The sequence below is a fragment of the Mustelus asterias genome, chromosome 11, assembly GCF_964213995.1.
Source record: "Mustelus asterias chromosome 11, sMusAst1.hap1.1, whole genome shotgun sequence".
Taxonomy (NCBI): Eukaryota; Metazoa; Chordata; class Chondrichthyes; order Carcharhiniformes; family Triakidae; genus Mustelus; species Mustelus asterias.
The window spans coordinates 60925347-60947084 of NC_135811.1; the positions used below are offsets into that span (position 1 = coordinate 60925347).

Here is a 21738-nt window from a genome sequence, read left to right on the forward strand (position 1 = left end):
TTGAATTACAGATTTTTATAGAGTTCATATTTCAACATTTGCCATGGTGGGATTTGAACCCCGGTTCCTAGAGCAATACTACTATTCCACCATCTTCCCGTTAAAACATAGCCCATGGCACATAGGCTAAGTTTGCTGGTAGATGTATTTCAATACTAGGTAGAAACGAGAAATATTTTGGTGATAGGAAAATAATTAAGTAACTCAAAGAAAAACAAGCAAACCTCTCTGCAGCAAGTGCTCCAGTCACGCAGTGCCACTTTGGAATGGTTAGAACCATAGAAAATTACAGCTCATAAACAGGCCTTTTGGCTCTTCTTGTCTGTGCCGAACCATTTTTTGCCTAGTCCCACTGACCTGCACTTGGACCATATCCCTCCACACCCCTCTCATCCATGAACCCGTCCAAGTTTTTCTTAAATGTTAAAAGTGACCCCGCATTTACCACTTTATCCGGCAGCTCATTCCACACGCCCACCACTCTCTGCGTGAAGAAACCCCCCCTAATATTCCCTTTACCCTCGTCAGACCCCACTTGGAGTACTGTGCTCAGTTCTGGTCACCTCACTATAGGAAAGATGTGGAAAAGATTGAAAGGGTGCAGAGGAGATTTACAAGGATGTTGCCTGGATAGAGTGGCATGCCTTATGAGGATAGGCTGAGGGAGCTCGGTCTTTTCTCCTTGGAGAGACGAAGGATGAGAGGAGACCTAATAGAGGTGTATAAGATGTTGAGAGGCATAGATCGGGTGGACTCTCAGAGGCTTTTTCCCAGGGTGGAAATGTCTGCTACGAGAGGACACAGGTTTAGGGTGCTGGGGGGTAGGTACAGGGGAGATGTTAGGGGTAAGTTTTTCACACAGAGGGTGGTGGGCGAGTGGAATCGGCTGTCGTCAGGGGTGGTGGAGGCGAACTCAATAGGGTCTTTTAAGAGACTCCTGGATGAGTACATGGAGCTTAATAGGATGGAGGGTTATAGGTAGGTCGAGAAGGTAGGGATGTGTTCGGCGCAACTTGTGGGCCGAAGGGCCTGTTTGTGCTGTAGTTTTTCTATGTTTCTATGTTACACTTTTCTCCTTTCACCCTTAACCCATGTAGGGAAATCAGTTCATCTATCTGTGGGATTTTAATGCAGCCATTCCGTTATCATTTTACTTCAGGTGTTGGTGTTGATTATGTACAACAAGGGGAGATGGTGGCTCAGGTAATGTCACGGGGCTAGTAATCTAGAGGCCCAGGCTAATGCTCTGGAGACATGACTTCAAATCCTACTATGGCAGCGGATGGAATTTAAATTCAATTAATACAATCCGGAATTAAAAGAAAGTCTCAGTAAGGCTGACCATGAAACTAGCATCGAACGTTGCAAAAACCCATCTGGTTCAACAGTGCCCTGGAGGGAAGGAAATTTGCCATTGGCCATTAACCGGAGTATTATCCCAATAGTAACAGAGAGTGCAGAGATTATAGAAAGGGAGGAACTTAGAACTATCGTCAATAGGGAAAAAGTACTGAACAAATTATTGGGATTGAAGGCAGACAAGTCCTCAGGTCCTGATGGGTCTTAAAGGGAGAGGCAGTGGAGATAGTGGATCCATTGGTCATAATATTCCTGAATGCAGGAAAGGTTCCGGTGGATTGAAAAATGCTAATATAATGCCCTTATTCAAAAAGGGAGGGAGGCAACATGTAGGAAACTATAGCCAATTAATTTAACATTTATTGTTAAACATTTAGAAAGTCAAATGCAACCCATCCGAGTCAGCATGGTTTTCATAGAAATCATAGAAACCCTACAGTACAGAAAGAGGCCATTCGGCCCATCGAGTCTGCACCGACCACAATCCCACCCAGGCCCTACCCCCATATACCTACATATGTTACCCACTAATCCCTCTAACCTACACATCTCAGGACACTAAGGGGCAATTTAAGCATGGCCAATCAACCTAACCCACACATCTTTTATGAAGGGTAATTCGTATTTGTCTAATTTGCTAGAGTTCTTCGAAGATGCAACAAGCAAAGTGGATAATGGGGATCCTGTAGATGTAGCATATCTGGAATTCCAGAAGATATTTAATAAGATGTTACACAGAAGGTTAATACACAAGATAAGATCACATGGGGTTAGGGGTAATTTATTAACTTGGACAGAGTATTGGCTAACAAACAGGAAGCAGAGTGTTGGGATAAATGGGTCTTTCTCAGGTTGGCAAAATGTAACTAGTGGGGGTGCCACGTGGTTCAGCCCTCGGGTCCCAACTATTTACAATCTATATTAATGGCTTGGATGCAGGGATAGAAGGTACTTTAGCCAAATTTGCAGATGACACTAAAATAGATGGGATATTAAGTTGCAATAATGAAATAAGACATTGACAAATGGATATGGATAGATTAAGTGAATGGAGGAAAATTTGGTAGATGGAGTTTAATGTGGATAAGTGTGATGTTATCCATTTTGGTAGGAAAAATGCAAAGGCAAATTATTAGCTAAATGGATAGAAACTTCAGAGTGCTTTGATGCAGAGGGATTTGAATGACCTCGTGCATGAATCACATTCTGCAGGTACAGCAGGTAATCAGGAAAGTAAAAAGAATCTTAGCATTTATTGCTAAAAGGATAGAAATAGCCTCCTGTTTCGAGTTCTTATAAAATTTATTGATTTAATGAGTCAGTTAGTGTGTGTTTTTTTTGGCCTTTACTTTTGTAGTAGTATTTTTCTTGAGTTTAAAGTGAAAACCGGAAGTGGGCTGCTAAGGAGTCTGGGAAGGGTTTTTTAAGCGCGCGAAGTATAAAAGGTAGGCTGCAGTATACAGCGGGCAGCGTCGGGAACGGGCAGCATAGTGTGTGGGAAGCAGAGTGTGAGCTATAAGGGCTTTGACTCACAGGGCTTAGGCAGATAGGGCGAGCAGGGGTGAGTTTAATTCATTTTTGCTGTTTCTACCTGGTACTGGCAAGGTATCGAGATGGGATGGGTGTGCAGGCAGTGCAATGTTCCTCTTGCAGTATGTTTGAGGTGAGGGACTCCGTCAGTGTCCCTGCTGATTACATCTATGGGAAGTGCACCCATCTGCAGCTCCTCCAAAACCGTGTTAGGGAACTGGAGCTGGAGTTGGATGAACTTAGGATCATTAGGGATGCAGAGGTGACCATAGACAGAAGCTTTAGGGATACAGTTACTCCGAGGAATGAAAACAGATGGGTGATGGTGAGAGGGGCTGGGAGGAAGCAGTCCGTGCAGGGATCCCCTGTGGTCGTTCCCCTTAGCAGCAAGTATTCCGCTTTGGATACGGTTGAGGGGGACGACATACTAATGGTGAGCCGCAGTGAGAGGATCTCCAGCACTGTGTCCGTCTCTGTGGCTTGGGAGGGTAAGGGGCAGAGCGGGAGGGCAATAGTTATTGGGGACTCGTTAGTTAGAGGGATAGATAGGAGGTTCTGTGGCAGCAAAAGAGACTCACAGATGGTATGTTGCCTACCGGATGCCAAGGTCCGTGACGTCTCGGACCGTGTTTTCCGGATTCTTAAGGGGGAGGGGGAACAGTCACAAGTCGTGGTACACATTGGTACCAACAACATAGGTAAGAGAAGGGACGGTGATTTAAAACAGGAATTTCGGGAGCTGGGCTGGAACCTGATAGCCAAGACAAAACATGTGGTCATCTCTGGTACGTTGCCGGTGCCACGTGATAGCGAGTTGAGGAACAGGGAGAGAGTGCAGTTAAACATGTGGTTGCAGGGGTGGTGTAGGAGGGAGGGTTTCAGATACGTGGATAATTGGAACACATTCTGGGGAAGGTGGGACCTGTACCAGCAGGACGGGGTGCACCTGAACCAGAGGGGCACCAATATCCTGGGAGGGAAATTTGATACGGCTCTTCAGGGGGGTTTAAACTAATTTGTCAGGGAAGTGGGAAAAGGAGTTGTAGTCCAGAAGTCAGTGTTGAGGGTGGTGAGGTATTGGGGAAGGTATCAGGGTCAAGGGTGGGTACCGGTAGACAGGAAGGTGGGTTGAAGTGTGTCTACTTCAATGCAAGGAGCATCCGGAAAAAGGTAGATGAACTTGGGGCGTGGATTGGTACTTGGGACTACGATATTGTGGCCATTACGGAGACGTGGGTAGAACAAGGACAGGAATGGTTGTTGGACGTTCCGGGGTATAGATGTTTCAGTAAGTGTAGGAAAGCTGGTAAAAGAGGTGGTGGAGTAGCATTGTTAATCAAGGATAGTTTAACGGCTGCGGAAAGGCACTTCGAGGGGGATCTGCACACCGAGGTAATATGGGCTGAGGTTAGAAATAGGAAAGGAGCGGTCACGTTGTTAGGAGTTTACTATAGGCCCCCAAATAGTAATAGAGATGTGGAGGAAGAAATTGCTAAGCAGATTATGGATATGTGTGGGGGTCACAGGGTAGTTGTCATGGGGGACTTTAACTTTCCAAATATTGATTGGAACCTTTGTAGGTCAAATAGTTCGGATGGGGCAGTTTTTGTGCAGTGTGTGCAGGAGGGTTTCCTGACACAATATGTGGATAGGCCGACAAGAGGTGAGGCCACATTGGATTTGGTACTGGGAAATGAACCGGGCCAAGTGTTAGATTTGGTTGTGGGAGAGCACTTTGGAGATAGTGACCACAATTTGGTGTCTTTTGTTATTGCAATGGAGAGGGATAGGGCCGTACGGCAGGGCAAGGTTTACAATTGGGGGAGAGGTAATTATGATGCGATTAGGCAAGAATTAGGGGGCATAAGTTGGGAACAGAAACTGTCAGGGAAAGGCACTAATGAAAAGTGGAACTTTTTCAAGGAACAAATACTGGGTGTCCTTGATAGGTATGTCCCTGTCAGGCAGGGAGGAAATGGCCGAGTGAGGGAACCATGGTTCACGAAAGAGGTGGAATGTCTTGTGAAAAGGAAGAGGGAAGCTTATGTAGGGATGAGGAAACAAGGTTCAGATGGCTCAATTGAGGGTTACAAGTTAGCAAGGAATGAGCTGAAAAAGGGGCTTAGGAGAGCTAGGAGGGGACATGAGAAGTCTTTGGCGGGTCGGATCAAGGAAAACCCCAAGGCTTTTTACTCCTATGTGAGGAATAAAAGAATGACCAGGGTGAGGTTAGGGCCGGTCAAGGACAGTAGTGGGAACTTGTGTATGGAGTCAGTAGAGATAGGCGAGGTGATGAATGAATACTTTTCTTTAGTGTTCACCAAGGAGAGGGGCCATGTTTTTGAGGAAGAGAAGGTGTTACAGACTAATAGGCTGGAGGAAATAGATGTTCGGAGGGAGGATGTCCTGGCAGTTTTGAATAAACTGAAGGTCGATAAGTCCCCTGGGCCTGATGAAATATATCCTAGGATTCTTTGGGAGGCAAGGGATGAGATTGCAGAGCCTTTGGCTTTGATCTTTGGGTCCTCGCTGTCCACAGGGATGGTGCCAGAGGACTGGAGAATGGCGAATGTTGTTCCTCTGTTTAAGAAAGGGAATAGAAATGACCGGTTAGTCTTACTTCGGTGGTTGGTAAATTGATGGAAAAGGTCCTTAGGGATGGGATTTACGACCATTTAGAAAGATGCGGATTCATCCGGGATAGTCAGCACGGATTCGTGAAGGGCAGTTCGTGCCTCACAAATTTGATAGAATTTTTTGAGGAGGTAACTAAGTGTGTTGATGAAGGTCGGGCAGTTGATGTCATATACATGGATTTTAGTAAGGCGTTTGATAAGGTCCCCCATGGTCGGCTTATGATGAAAGTGAGGAGGTGTGGGATAGAGGGAAAGTTGGCCGATTGGATAGGTAACTGGCTGTCTGATTGAAGTTTAACAACACCAGGTTAAAGTCCAACAGGTTTATTTGGTAGCAAAAGCCACACAAGCTTTCGAAGCTCTAAGCCCCTTCTTCAGGTGAGTGGGAATTCTGTTCACAAACAGAGCTTATAAAGACAGGCAAGAGGCAAGACTGTTCTCTTCCTGTTGGGGAGCACTTCAGCGGTCACGGGCATTCGGCCTCTGATATTCGGGTAAGCGTTCTCCAAGGCGGCCTTCGCGACACACGACAGCGCAGAGTCGCTGAGCAGAAACTGATAGCCAAGTTCCGCACACACGAGGACGGCCTCAACCGGGATATTGGGTTCATGTCACACTATTTGTAACTCCCACAGTTGCGTGGACCTGCAGAGTTTCACTGGCTGTCTTGTCTGGAGACAATACACATCTTTTTAGCCTGTCTTGATGCTCTCTCCACTCCCATTGTTTTGTTTCTTAAAGACTTGATTAGTTGTAAGTATTCGCATTCCAACCATTATTCATGTAAATTGAGTCTGTGTCTTTATAAGCTCTGTTTGTGAACAGAATTCCCACTCACCTGAAGAAGGGGCTTAGAGCTTTGAAAGCTTGTGTGGCTTTTGCTACCAAATAAACCTGTTGGACTTTAACCTGGTGTTGTTAAACTTCTTACTGTGTTTACCCCAGTCCAACGCCGGCATCTCCACATCATGTCTGATTGAAGACAGAGGGTGGTGGTGGATGGAAAATTTTCGGATTGGAGGCAGGTTGCTAGCGGAGTGCCACAGGGATCAGTGCTTGGTCCTCTGCTCTTTGTGATTTTTATTAATGACTTAGAGGAGGGGGCTGAAGGGTGGATCAGTAAATTTGCTGATGACACCAAGATTGGTGGAGTAGTGGATGAGGTGGAGGGCTGTTGTAGGCTGCAAAGAGACATAGATAGGATGCAAAGCTGGGCTGAAAAATGGCAAATGGAGTTTAACCCTGATAAATGTGAGGTGATTCATTTTGGTAGGACTAATTTAAATGTGGATTACAGGGTCAAAGGTAGGGTTCTGAAGACTGTGGAGGAACAGAGAGATCTTGGGGTCCATATCCACAGATCTCTAAAGGTTGCCACTCAAGTGGATAGAGCTGTGAAGAAGGCCTATAGTGTGTTAGCTTTTATTAACAGGGGGTTGGAGTTTAAGAGCTGTGGGGTTATGCTGCAACTGTACAGGACCTTGGTGAGACCACATTTGGAATATTGTGTGCAGTTCTGGTCACCTCACTATAAGAAGGATGTGGAAGCGCTGGAAAGAGTGCAGAGGAAATTTACCAGGATGCTGCCTGGTTTGGAGGGTAGGTCTTATGAGGAAAGGTTGAGGGAGCTAGGGGTGTTCTCTTTAGAGCGGAGGAGGCTGAGGGGAGACTTAATAGAGGTTTATAAAATGATGAAGGGGATAGATAGAGTGAACGTTCAAAGACTATTTCCTCGGGTGGATGGAGCTATTACAAGGGGGCATAACTATAGGGTTCGTGGTGGGAGATATAGGAAGGATGTCCGAGGTAGGTTCTTTATGCAGAGAGTGGTTGGGGTGTGGAATGGACTGCCTGCAGTGATAGTGGAGTCAGACACTTTAGGAACATTTAAGCGGTTATTGGATAGGCACATGGAGCACACCAGGATGATAGGGAGTGGGATAGCTTCATCTTGGTTTCAGATAAAGCTCGGCACAACATCGTGGGCCGAAGGGCCTGTTCTGTGCTGTACTGTTCTATGTTCTATGATTCTAATGATCCTTACCTGGTCTGGCCTACATGTGATTCCAGACCCACATTAATGTTGTTGACTCTTAACTGCCTTCTGAAATGGCCTAGCAAGCCACTCAGTTCAAGGGCAATTAGGGGTCATAGAATCCCTACAGTGCAGAAGCAGGCCATTCAGCCCATCGAGTCTGCACCGACCACAATACCACCCAGGCCCTATCCCAATAACCCCATGCATTTACCCTAGCTAATTCCCCGATACTAAGGGGCATTTTTTTTATCATGGCCAATCCACCTAACCTGCTCATCTTTGGAGTGTGGGAGGAAACCGGAGCACCCGGAGGAAACCCACGCAGACATGGGGAGAATGTGCAAACTCCACACAGACAGTCACACAAGGCCGGAAATCGAACCCAGGTCCCTGGCGCTGTGAGGCAGCAGAGCTAACCACTGTGCTGCCAAATGCTGGCCTTCTCAGCGACGGTCAATGAAAGAATAAAGGATGTAGACCTGCACAATGTATCTCAACTCCAGTATTTAAACGGCCAATCCAAAGATTAAATTTGGAGGAGTTTGGAGTTGCAAACAAAAGAATTCAAGGTTTAACAATAGATTTAGGAGACTCAAAGGCTGCATCCCGCTTCACTGGTTCTTCCCCAGGTGCACTGCCAGGGATTATAGGGAACTGCTTCCCAAAAGCAGGAGGAAGAAACCTGCTGTTGCTCCATTAAAGGTGTAGCTGGAGGTGGCCTAACAGGATGAGTATTGTGTCACTCTCCTGGATTCAGTGTCGTCTCTATAATGACCTAAACAGATCAGAAACAGTAACTAAAGCTGCACTTCACCTACATCCTGCTGAAAATGTTGTTAAATAGATCCAAGCTAGATGGTGAAGCACGAAGCAAAAGACAGGTCTTTTCATTGATAGTAGGTTTATTCACAAGATGCAGCATTGCAGATCTCTGCCTCCAAACTTCTAACTCAATGACTACCCCATCCTGCTTTATACACTTTTCAATAGAACAACAAAATAATTAAGTGTTCTCTGTCCTTAACCAAACAATGCCCACCACTTGTGTACCTTTCACAACATAATCGACGAACTTGTTCTGTAGTTAAGAGATTTCAGACTTTGTTGGGAAGAAAGGGTATTTATTGATCAAGAGAAACTTGGTACAGGAGTTTACAACCCTCGGCTGAGGAAACTCTGAGGAAATATTCTTAACCCTGCCACTAGGCATGTAACAAAGGGGCAAGACGGGAAATTACAGGCTGGTTTGCCTGACCTCAATTGTTGGTAAGATTTTAGTGTCCATTATTAAGGGTGAGATTTCAGAATGCTTGGAAGTGCAAGGTAAAATGCAAAGCCTGAGTAGATCTTAGAAATAGATCAACCCTTAAAACACTTCAAATTTCCACACTCACCAAATCCCTGAGTTAAGCATTCTGTAGAAGCTGTACACCATCGAGCTATCCTCTGTGCCACATTAAACCAACTGACTCCAACCAGTGGAATTTCCCCTGATTCCTACTGACTTCAATTTTGCTGTGGTCCTTGTTTCCACCCTTGGCCAAATGCTGCCATGATGTCAAGGGCAGTCACAGGAAGTTCCAGTTTTGGATAAATCCAGTCTGTCAGTAAACAGCACAAAAGTGAGCTGCCTGCATTTCAAACTTCAGGTGCGTTCGGACCCCAGCTATCCATTTTAGCCCCAACTGTGTTTTGCCGTTTACTTAGAGTATCAGAAAATATTATGTGTTGCTTTGTAAGACAATATTCCACCTCCAGTGTAGATGAGTGGTAAACACAACTTAACTACATGACATAATAGATGTAATTTGCCAATATTGTTTGCTCTCGACACGAACCCTTGCTCCCAGGGAGCACATATCAGAAACCTGTGTGGCTGGATTTCTGATGTTCACTGCTGGCAGATGAATTTTCCCACTGGAAGCACTAACACAATTACACTCTTTCTAACAACATTTCAAATTTAAAATTCTCGTCCTTGTGTTCAAATCTCTCAATGGCTTTGACCCTCCTTATCTCTTTTTGTTGCTATCTTTGTAATTTCCTCCAGCCCTACAACTCTATGGGTGGAATCTTGTGGAGACAATTGGCATCTTGGCTGTCAGCTGGAGAGCTGCCAGCCCTGTCATTTCTTCTCAAGAAGTCTCACTGAATCTCATGCCACCCAGGCGCTTAGCTGGCGAGCAGTGTGTCTTTCGCCAGAATAGATCATGAACCCAGGCGTGAATGGAAGACCCGCCTGTTGAGAGCTGCTGGCCAATCAGAGGCCGGAAGCTCTTCAGTACTCACAGTGCCACTGGGGAGGTGCTGGCAGCAGCTTGTATGACATACAGCCAAGGTCTTGGATTGAAGGGGGGACCTAGATACAAGCGAGGATGGCACAGTGGGAGTCGTGGTGGAGGGGGATCAGCAGCAAGAGCAGGGGTGGGTTTTCAGCAGCCAGGCCTCTTGATCAGGCACTGAGTGTCTTTGACCAAAGAACCCCCCCCCCCGGGAGACCGCAAGGAAACATTCCAGAGCTTGCTTGCAGGGTACGCACCCACCAGCCCCCCCCCCCCCCCCCCCCGCGCCCCCGGCCATTGTGAACACCCTATTTGCCATTAGGTTAATATCAGTGGCAGGATGAGGCTCTTATGTGGGCATTAATTACCCCACTGGGTTAATGCAAGCGGTGGCAGAATGAAGCAATTGGGCATTAATTGCCCACTTAAGGGCCTCAGTTGGGAATGTGGCAGGAAAGCTGCCCACAGGCCTTCCCGCCAGGGCCCTAATTAGGGAGCTAGCAGATGCCCCACTCTATTAAATGCCCCTCACCACCAAACCTGTCATTAGGAGGGGCACAACGTATTGCCTTATATTTCAACTGTTTAGACTTTAAACTCTAGAATTCCCACCTTAAGTTCCCCTTGTTGAAGGTATTCCTTAAGACATATCCCTGTATCTAAGCTTTTGGTCACCTATCCCTATATTTCCATATTCTGTGGTTTTGCATCAGATTTTATCTGAGAATGTTTCTGTGCTGTACCTTAGGATATATGATGTGGAGATGCCGGCGTTGGACTGGGGTAAACACAGTAAGGAGTCTAACAACACCAGGTTAAAGTCCAACAGGTTTATTTGGTAGCAAACGCCACTGTAAACGCCTTAGGATATATACCATATTAAAGGTCCATCTAAATGTAATTTATTGTTAGTTGTTGACTTAACAAATATTCGAATCAATTTATTGTTAGTTGTTGACTTAACAAATATTCTAATCAATTCTTTGATATATAGGGATGTCTTTTTATAATCAAAATGCAGGATTGAAAGCAGATAGTCTTGAAGATAAGTGATGGGTGAAAGAAGGTCCGAATCAATTCTAATGTTTTCAGCTATGTTAACGTACAGTATACCTCAGCTTAAAAGGAAAGTAGGAATGGCAGTTCTGGAAAATTACATTGCTGTGAACTGGATTACATTCGGTATATGAATAGTACTGTAAATAGCACTTATCTAGTGACACATTACAAAAATAGCCGGAACATTCAGTGAAGAGTCATGAATGAGTTGAACGTGATGTCTTGTACAAGCGTGAGTGCACAGTCATTGGTTATTCCTGTGAACAAACGCATGCTCAATGTGAAATGAGGGCATTACAGATGTTAAACTGCTGCCCAGTGAAAAAGGTATCACAGTGTAATTCATTTGAGAAATTCTCACCGAATCCAAGAATTTTACAGAAGGAGGCCACTTGATCCATTGCCCTTGAAACTGAACAAAGAACAAAGAACAGTACAGCACAGGAAACAACTGGTGTCTAAATAGCTATTTATTTAATCCCATCATAAATTGATTATTCCAATCCCATGAAAATACCATTAATACTGAGCTAATATTATTCTTTGTCCAAATTGATGCTTTTATTATGTATTCAAGTTATGCTTGGTTTATCGCAATTAGTTCTATTGTACACATTTCAGGAATTCAACCGCTTGTTACCCTTTACTCTGTTACCATCCAGTTTACATGAAGATAATTGAAGCCCCCATTATCTTTACTCTATCATTCTTTCATCTTGCTGTAACACTGCACCTTTATAGAGTCCATAGAATCCCTACAATGAAGAAGGAGACCATTCAGCCCATTGAGTTTGCGCGCTATACAGACAAAGCATACCGTTCATAGAGAAGGAAAGGAGAGGGTGCAAAATGTAGTGTTACAGTCATAGCTAGGGTGTAGAAAAAGATCAGCTTAATGCAAGGCAGGTCCATTCAAAAGTCTGATGGCAGCAGGGAAGAAGCTGTTCTTGAATCGGTTGGTATGTGACCTCAGATTTTTGTATCTTTTTCCCGATGGAAGAAGGTGGAAGAGAGAATGTCCGGGGTGCATGGGTCCATAATTATGCTGACTGCTTTGCCGAGGCAGCAGGAAGTGTAGACAGAGTCAATGGATGGGAGGCTGGATTGCGTGATAGATTGGGCTACATTCACAAACGTTTGTAGTTTCTTGCAGTCTATGCTGGTCTATGCAGAGGAATATTTTGTTGCTGTTGCATGTTTGTTGACTGTATCACAGATAGTTTGGCTGAAGTCAAGACTGGTCTATTGGGCTGCCTTCAGGTCTGGAGGACAGGGGATCCACAGAGAGCAGGAGTAGCTTCCAGGGGAGTGAGGAGGGAAAGGGAGAAGGAAACTGCGTCAACGGAAATATTCAGAGTGCAGTTATCCAGCTTCAACCTTACTCAGAAACAAAGCTGAATTTTAACTTCCAAAAGTGATGAGTTGGAATTGTCAGAGTAAAATTCAAAGAAATCTGAAACAGGAATGCAATCCAACATGAACCTTCCCACTTCCAGTTTCAACTGAGTTTGTTTGTTTGGCATTTCTTCACATCTTATCTCTTCATAAGAGACAGTGGTGTCTTGTGTCTTCAGAACGTACTTGTCTTGATGGACTGGCTGATTGGCAGTGTGTAAGAGGTGGGTTGTGGGAAAGTGATGGTTGTAAAGTGGTGAGTATGAGGAGGCGGTGATATAGTTGAAGTTCGGAGCAGTGATTGTACGAAGAAAGGAAATGGGGACAGGGGAGTCCGTTGAGTCTTGTGATGAATAAGGCTGTAAAGTGGCGGGTTTTTTGGACAAGTGTAGGCCAAACAGTCTTTCCTGTCTGTGTTTTTGTATGTTCACATATTGACTGTGTTATTAACATTGCTCAATGCCTGTAATCATTCTTTATGCAGTGTGAGAGCAACCAGTACATCTTGCAGTGCATGCTGTGAAAGGGCCTACTGGAAAACCTGTCCCTGATTATGTGTTGGATATTACAGGTGGGTTGGGGGATTGGGGTGGGTGTGAGCATATTGTGTGGCCCCTAGAAGAAATGTCAGACAACAGATGACACACTATAACACGCAGAAGCACGCTATAACACGGGCAGGGGGAGGAGTGCTGAGGGTGAGTTTGGAGGTTGGGCAGTGAAGAACAAAGCAGGGGATATCACTGGATTGGGTGCTGCCCCCTGTGTGCACAGGCCAACCCCCCAAAAAGGTTGTATTCCCATTTCCTTTCTGTCTTTTAAACACCTTTCTTAAGAAAAATGCTTGCCCACTCCCACCCGCTTGCCCTAGTCTACCGTATTATTGTGTGGACAGTGTATTATTTGGGTCTATTGACTTGGTAACAAGCTTAATTGCCCTTTAATTATTTATTTTAAAAAGATAGACAGGCTGACGATTTTGGCACCCACCCACCTATTGTATTATGGGGGAGATCTTGGACGTGAAGGTGGTGGGGATGCCACCCCTTATATTTCACATGTGCCCTAACTAAAAACAGCCTCATCTCCGGTTTAATGTTATGCCAACATTTTAATACATGACCTTTGAACACAACTTGCTCACACAGGTCTTAGTTCTTCAGTTTCTCTGTAATTTACATGAACCTATCAGGAAAGGGGTATCATGTACCTTGTTACGTGTGACATATACAAATCTAACCTTCCACAGTATTCTGAGTAAACTCTCAAGTTGCTACACAAAGATCCGAGTTTTTTTCGAGTGTCTCTGAAGTACTCCATCTTGTCTCAAGAATACTATATCTTGCTGAATGTGCCGACATTGTTTGCCGATCCTGCATTGAAATTTGGCCAAGTAATATATCACCTTATCCGTCCTTTCATATACCTACGCTGAGCACAACTCTTGAACTAAAACATGATTCAGATGCATGCAATGACACTTTTGCAAAACACCTAACAAGTTTGGATTGGTGTCAGACATATCAGGGCAGACATACCCTGTCTTTAATGTCATGGAGCACATCATAACTGTAATCATAAACCCAAATTCTATCCTAAAGGCAGTAACGGTTAGAGTTTCTATTTGGGTTGAATGTACTTTGCCTAAGGTGTCGTTTTGAGTGTTTAACAATCTGATTTTTCTTTAGGTTTTGTCTTGGAGCTGTTTTTAAAAGTGGAATTTAATATTTCTTTACAGGTGGTACTGTGAAGGAAAGGAGCTCAAGAATTCACCCGATATTCAGATTGGCTCTGATGATAATCATTACTCATTGACCATTTCCGAGGCTTTTGTGGAGGATACAGGACGCTACACTTGCTTAGCTTCAAATCTGTATGGATCAGACACAACATCTGCAGAACTTTATATCGAAGGTAAAGGCATTAGAGAAATTCTGAAGGTTGTGGCAGCTATGGCAATGAACATGGTGCTGGATGTAATACATTAAGATTTGGCAACTATGTTGTGTCCTATTCCAGTCTGACAGAGATTTATACACATGTTTCTCTTGGAAGGTATATTGTTGGTGGGAAAAGGAGTAATTCCTTCCTAAATCATTCAAGCATAATTCCTGGCAGGTGTAAACATTCAGATCCTGACTAGCCTGGGTAAGATGAGATAGGAGAGGGCACAGAAGGAAGTCTTTTCTAAATTGAGGCTTCTTGCCCTCCATCCTTGTAGTGTTTGCAGGATTGATCCTAGGAGACCACAGAGGTTCAACAAACTAAGGAACTTTACTAAGGAGATGTGTTCAGTACAGGCTGCTAACCGACTCCACAGAAACTCCACCGTGCAGAAGGAGGCCATTCAGCCCACCGAATCTGCACCAACTCTCTGAAAGAGCATCTTACACAGGCCCACCCTCCACCACCCTATCCCGAAACCCCACGCAATTACCATGGCCAATTCACCTAACCGTAACATTTTGGGACATTAAAGGGCAATTTATCATGGCCAATCGATCTAACCAACACATGTTTGGACTGTGGGAGGAAATTGGAGCACCTGGAGGAAACCCACACAGACATGGGGAGAACGTGCAAACTCCACACAGACAGTGACCCAAGCTGGGAATCGAACCCGGATCCCTGGCACTGTGAGGCAGCAGTGCTAACCACTGTGCTGCCTGTTACTCTGCACAGTTACCTGTGATGTCATGCCTGCATTATCTTAAAGGGCTTTGTTCTGCTTCAATGCTGCTGGTAAAAAATCAGAAATACACAACAAACATGATGATATTTGTATACCTTCGGTAAAGTATGAGTTTCCTTAGGATACTCCCATCGATCCAGTTGGGATCAGCACTGGGGGTAAAGGAATTTGGATGTCCGGTATAAGGCCCTCAAAGCTACCCAAGGGTGCTCCTGAACCTGGGAGAGATGTGTGCCCAGAGTAATCACTGGCCCATCAGCAAGGCTCCAATCCTGAGCACTATCGAGGGGTTGCAGCACAGGTGAATATAGCAACTTCCTGAAAGGAGCTGCTTGTATTGATGAGCTCGAGACACCAGCATTGCCATCCCTCCTTCTATCTCTCTCTCATCCTTGCAGAAGAAGAGGCTGCAAAATGCAAGGGAGAGAGTACGTACAGGAAGAGAGATGCCCCAGCTCACCATCCCATCCTAACGGTCCTGCAGGTGGCAGCATTTTATATTGTGAGGGTGGGGTAGAATAAGGAAGTGGGCAATGGAGAATTAGGAGGAGAGGGTGAACTGGTATTGAATTCTGCAGATGAAGGGATGGAGTGCACTCCTCCCCGTGCGACAGCTGTCAAAACAACAGCAGCATTGGGAAGCCTCAACTCGGCAGAAGACACCTGCTGTCACAGGCGAGTTCTCCTGATTTTCTCTTATCTCCCACAGCAACAGTTGTGTGGAGGGGGAATCAGGCAGGCCACTGTCACTGCAACATTCCCACAGCCCTTGGAGAGAGGAAAGCCACAGATCCAGTAGCATCATATCATTCAAACGCACTCTTCACCAGTGCAGATACACTCTTACCGCTGGGTACTCAGGGTACTCACCCTGGCACCGGGTGAAGAGCTCCTCAGCATTGAGCAGCAGGAGGAGGTGAAAGAGGCTGAGGCTGCTGGACGAATTCTTGGAAGATTCCTGCTCAGTTGTACAGGTGCAGGCTCTCGGGAGGTACAAGCAAAGCAGCTGCACTTAGACCAGCAGAAACAGATGTGTTTCCACATGTCTGAGTTTCCTAAGGTAGAGCAGAGTCATGGACTGAGACTGGAGGAGCCCATTCAGCTCATCTGTACCAGCATGGCTCAGAGTTCTGAATACATGAGTTTCTCCACTGAGTGAGTGCTTATGCTTATGGAGAAGCAGAAACTACAGCACTCAGAATGACTGCACAGTGCGCATTCAACGCTCTGGAGCATCGACTGCTCAGTGACATTGGTGGCACAAAGTTGAATCGGGTGAGTGCTAGTTGGGCCCCAGCTATTGGTTGCCTCCAGCAATCCAGAGCGCCAAAGGACAGAGGCAATCACTGAGGAGGATGAAGATGCCACTCCACACGGGGCATCATCACCATTTTCATCAGCCTCCTTGTCTCTCTGACTGAGAGACAATGTAGTAGGACTCTGAGACCGAGGCTTCCCCTGCATTAACACCAGTGCTACAGCAGCCTCCAGAGGTGCCCCCATTGCCATTGGCATCTCCACGGTGAAGACAACTGCCGCGGGCATCTCAAGAGCAAGCAGACACACATGACCAGGCTCCCTGCCCATCAAGGGGAGCACTGCTGGTTAAGAATAAAGGTCACCAGGTCAGTTATTACATTGAGTGGCTCACTTTGTGACTGTATGAACTTTTATATATTAATTACATTGGAGATGTTCAGCCATGATCCTAGCGTGTGAGCTTTCATTCTATAACTGTGGCAGTCCCGGAGCTCCTCCCACCACCACCGGAATTCCGCTAAGATCCGCCATGAGAGAAGCCAAAACTGGGAAATGAGGGATATTCCAGTCAAAACTGGGAAATGGGGATATCCCAGCCAAAACTGGGAAATGGTGAAGGGAAGCCATGGTCAGGAACAGGATCACTGAGACCACAGGAGTGATGTTTAGCATGCATTATCCTGAAGAATGGAACTATTCAGAGTTATATGTTTAATGGAGGTGTTCTCACAGACAGAGTGCTGGAGCATGCAAACCCAAGTCTAACTGTGAGCTTGTTTACGGTGCTCACTGTTTATGGTGACTGTACCCCCCGCCCCCCCCTTTATTGGCCCCATGATCACTGGAGGCGCAAAATCTCAATTGACTGAACATGCACAGACCACAAGCTCACTAACTCTGCTCACTCAATGGCAAGTATTTGTGTCAATGATTGAGTCCCCGTTCAGCTCTGCACTCTTTAGTGGCTCCATCTGATTGAATAGCACGACCATGTCTTACTTCTCACTGTCTTACCGCCTCCCTTTGCTTGAGATGTCCTTGATCTGGCCACTAGCCCTTAACAATCTTACAGGATGACAACTTTTCCCATTGGTGATTTTCTTTTGATAGAAACAATTGTCCAAAGCTAAAGCTCTCTCTGTGCATTATTGCACAATATTCCCAGAGAGAACTTTCAGAATGATAGTGGTGTGATAATCATCTAAGGAGGCATAGTTTTGCAGGAAGAACCATTCTGGAACAGGAGGCGGAGGCATAGGCTAATGATGAGGTACCTGGTACAGGAAGAATATACATTCTGATTGAATCGATCATGTTTCCTTGATATCTATCTTTAACTTGAGTTAGAATCCTTTTAAACCATCGTTTTCCAACTGTGTGGAAATCATTAATTTTGAAAGTGAATGTGTGGCCAATCAAAGTAGTACCAAAATAATAACAGAAAATGCTGGTGTGGTGGACCTCAGTTGTGCCTTTGTCCTATATGGACCACCGTTGTGTGTGCTTGTCATACCTGGACACATCCCCTTCCAGTTTGGGTCCTCCCCTCAGCACCTAGTATAAAGGTGGCTGTCTCCTCCCCCTTGTTCAGTCCAGGTCGGTTATTTGTTGGGATCTGCTCCTGATTCTGTTGTGAATAAAAGCCTACACTTATATTGGCATATCGGTAGTCTTTCGCCTTATTGATAGCGCATCAGCTGGATAAACCCAGCAGGTCTGGCAGTATCTGTTAGAGAGAAACAGAGTTAATGGGCAACATTTTCCAGACGCCCCACAGTTTCTTTCCTGGTAGCAGAAGCAGCACACCATTGGCCAGTGGCAGGATTGTCCAGTCCCACCGATATCAACGGGGTTTTGCATGCCCCACACCCTGAAGCCGGGAAATGTGGCATGGGCGTGGGGGGGGGGGGAGGGGGGGGAGTTGGGTGTGGTGGCACCACTAGTAGGACCGAAAGATCCCACCAGTAAGACAAGGTGGGAAAATTTCAGCCTACGTTTCAAGCCCATATGACTCTTCTTCATTTGAACTCAAAACATTGACACTGTTTCTCTCTCCCCAGTGGCTGCCAGACCTGCTGAGATTTTCCAACGCTTATGTTATTTCAGATTTCCATCATTTGCTGTATTTTTCTTTTAAATTAGTCCTGTTCCTGTATAAAAAGCAGCGTGCCCTGTTCTGGCTTATTGGCTTCTTTTCTCACTTAATCAGAGGAACCTGCAGGCAAGAGGTTGGCAATGACTTGAGAAACAGCACCCTAACCCCATGTCCTCTCCATATACTCTTTGTGAAGGCTGGGTCCTGCTTCAGCCACACAGCACAGTTCTAGTTAATGCTGAACATCACATGACTACATGGTTCCCTGGAAAGAGTGGCAAAAGCAGCCATCGTCAAATCTTGGATTTTGGATCTTGGCATCATCATAAGAAATGCTTTCACACCAGCTCTAACGTGCATACATCACTGATGGTTCACATTGCTGAATGAAAATCTGTGGCACAGACAAGTGCTGCTGCATGACACCACTCAACATGTTCATTATACTGCTTCAAGCAGTCCTGTCTGCCCAGAATCAGGATTCCGCAGACTCTGGATCTCCACATAACAGCAGCAGCAACCACCAGTACTGCCCCACCTCCACCAAGGAGAAGTGACTCTCCCTGTACTTTCTCTGCCAAACCAATTCAGAATGTGTATCTCCAGGCGAGGCCTTCTTGAAGTGGTGATGAGATGGACAGCTGAAATGCGACTGTGTGGAAAGGACCTGTCGGGTTTGATTTCAGCCCCGGGTGACTGTCTGTGTGGAGATTGCACATTCTCCCCATGTCTATGTGGGTTTCCTCTGGCTGCTCTGATTTCCTCCCACTGTCCAAAGATGTGCAGGTGAGGCAGATTAGAAATTGACCCTTAGTGTCAGAGGGATTTGCAGGGGTTATGGGGATAGGGCCTGGGTGGCATTGTCATTGGTGCAAGCTTGATGGGTCGAACGGCCTCCTTCTGCACTGTAGGGATTCTATGATTCTATAATTCTTCTATGATCTCCTCTCTCTACCATGAGTTGCTGTGCAACTAATAGGCTTAAAATGGATGATGTCATCTGTCCTAAATCTAGTCAGTTTTGACTGAGGCTCTCTGATATGATATGGCTGGACTAAATTTAAAATGTTGAGATGCATGACCAGTTAATCTATGTAAGTGGTGTTGGTTAAGTTGTATGCAATTCATGCCTTAGTGTCTTTAAGACCATTTGAAGCACAGAATGCACATTCAAGAATTTGCTTTAATATCTCATCCAGAGAACACTGCAGCACTCCCTCAATATCTCCATCTAGATTTTGAACTCAAACTTTGAAGAGGAGCTAAAGCCAGTAAAATGCAGAAACTTGTGGATATGTATTCATGATATCAAAATATGTACATTGCAAACATTGCGAGCTTAATGATGAGTCAGGATACAAAAGTCTGAATTTGCACTACCCTGGACCAAGTTGATGGACATGAAGTTCATTCTGTTCCTTTCTCTACACCTCCTGTCCAGACTGGAAAATTTACCCCAACATCCCTTGTCATTTTGATAATATAGTCATTTGATGATTGACTCAACTCTTACCAATCGGCGAGTCAAGTGAAATGGAAGATTATATTGTCAGAACCTTTGCATTTTGGTGAGAATTTCCAAAGGACGGGTCATGCAATGTTACCAAACCTTTTGCACCTTCACTGTTAAGGCCTCTAAGTCTTGCTGACTCAGTTTGTTTACTTAAGGCTTCAACTTTTTTAATCGACTCAATTTGAAACCCAGACAGATTTGCTGAATTGATAGCCCTCTGAAACAAAATCTAAATCCCATAGAAATAAATGCAGCAAAGACCAAAACCGGCAGAACAAGATTTCTACAAACCTGGTGGTCTTTGGGGTTAACAGTTTGACTGCTTTTGGAAACATTTGGAAAAACAGCTGGACATAAATAAATGTAATTTATTGTAAGAGTTAAAAAAGGAATGTCAGAAAGATTAACATGTTGGACAATAAGCAAGAATACATTCAAGATAAAATGAAAAATGCTAGGAATGCACACTGTGTCAGTTAATGTCTGTATATTGAACAAGGTTTTAGATGTGATCATTTTTAGATAGTGTTAGTGGGTAAGTTTAGAGATGCTTCATTCTTGTCAGTGAATAAAGGTCTGAGAATTGGGATTGTCATGTCTTACCTTCCCTCGACACAAATGAAACCCACTATTAACATCCTGGGGGTTACCATTGATCAGAAATTGAACTGGACTAGCTGTATAAATACTGTGGTTACCAGAGTAAATCAAAAGCTAGGAATCCTGCACGAGGAATTCACTTTCTGACTACCCAAACCATCTACAAGGCACAAGTCCGAGTGTAATGGAATACTCTCCACTTGCCTGGATGTGTGTCATTCCAAAAACACTTGAAGCTTGACACCATCCAGGACAAAGCAGCCCACTTGATTGGGTACCTCATCCACAAACATTCAATTCCTCCTCCACTGATGCATCGCAGGAATTCAACAAACCCTCTTAGACAGCACGTTCCAAACCTACAACGAGGAATTTTTAGGTACAATTTTAATGGATAAGTTCAGAGTTCCACACCTAAAACCTTGTTCAATATACGGGTGTTAACTGACCTATTGTGCATTCCCAGCATTTTTCTTTTTATCTTAAATGTATTCTTGCTTTTATCCAACTTGTTCATCTTTCTGAAAGGACACAAGTTGGGAACATAACCACCTGGAGGTTCCCCTCCAAGGCTGACTTGGAAAAATATCGGTGTTCCTTCACTGTCGCTGGGTCAAAATCCTGCAACTTCCACCCTAACAGCACTGTGGATGTACCTACACCACATGGACTCCAGGGGCTCAAGAAGGCAGCTCACTGCCACCTTCTCAAGGGCAGTTAGGGATGGGCAATAAATGCTGGCCTAACCAACAACCCACATCACTTGAATGAATTAAAATACAAGTCTGCCTTTTGTACTGTAGCCACATTGAATTTGTCCTTGAACGTAAAGGAAGTTGGGGAGAAATTGAACATCATGCCTGAATACAGGAGCATTCCTCCCTGTGTACCTGAAGGTCAATCCCAGTCCAAAGTCAATCCCAGTCCCAATCCCAGTCGGGGCGGCACGGTAGCACAGTGGTTAGCACTGCTGCTTCACAGCTCCAGGGTCCCAGGTTTGATTCCCAGCTCGGGTCACTGTCTGTGTGGAGTTTGCACATTCTCCTCGTGTCTGCGTGGGTTTCCTCCGGGTGCTCCGGTTTCCTCCCACAGTCCAAAGATGTGCGGGTTAGGTTGATTGGCCAGGTTAAAAATTGCCCCTTAGAGTCCTGAGATGCGTAAATTAGTGGGATTAGTGGGTAAAATATGTGGGGGTAGGGCCTGGGTGGGATTGTGGTCGGTGCAGACTCGATGGGCCGAATGGCCTCCTTCTGCACTGTAGGGTTTCTATGATTTCTAT

The 21738-nt window shown here is 45.2% G+C and overlaps 1 protein-coding gene across 11 annotated transcripts in view; it reads left to right on the top strand.

Moving 5' to 3' along the window:
* Positions 1-21738, top strand: part of mypn (myopalladin) — a 268796-nt gene that overhangs the window by 107472 nt on the left and 139586 nt on the right. For all 11 annotated transcript variants that reach the window (XM_078223667.1, XM_078223665.1, XM_078223673.1 and 8 more), the window contains one exon: positions 14038-14213. In XM_078223667.1, the coding sequence (XP_078079793.1) occupies positions 14038-14213 (176 nt within the window). The remainder of the gene's footprint in view (positions 1-14037; positions 14214-21738) is intronic.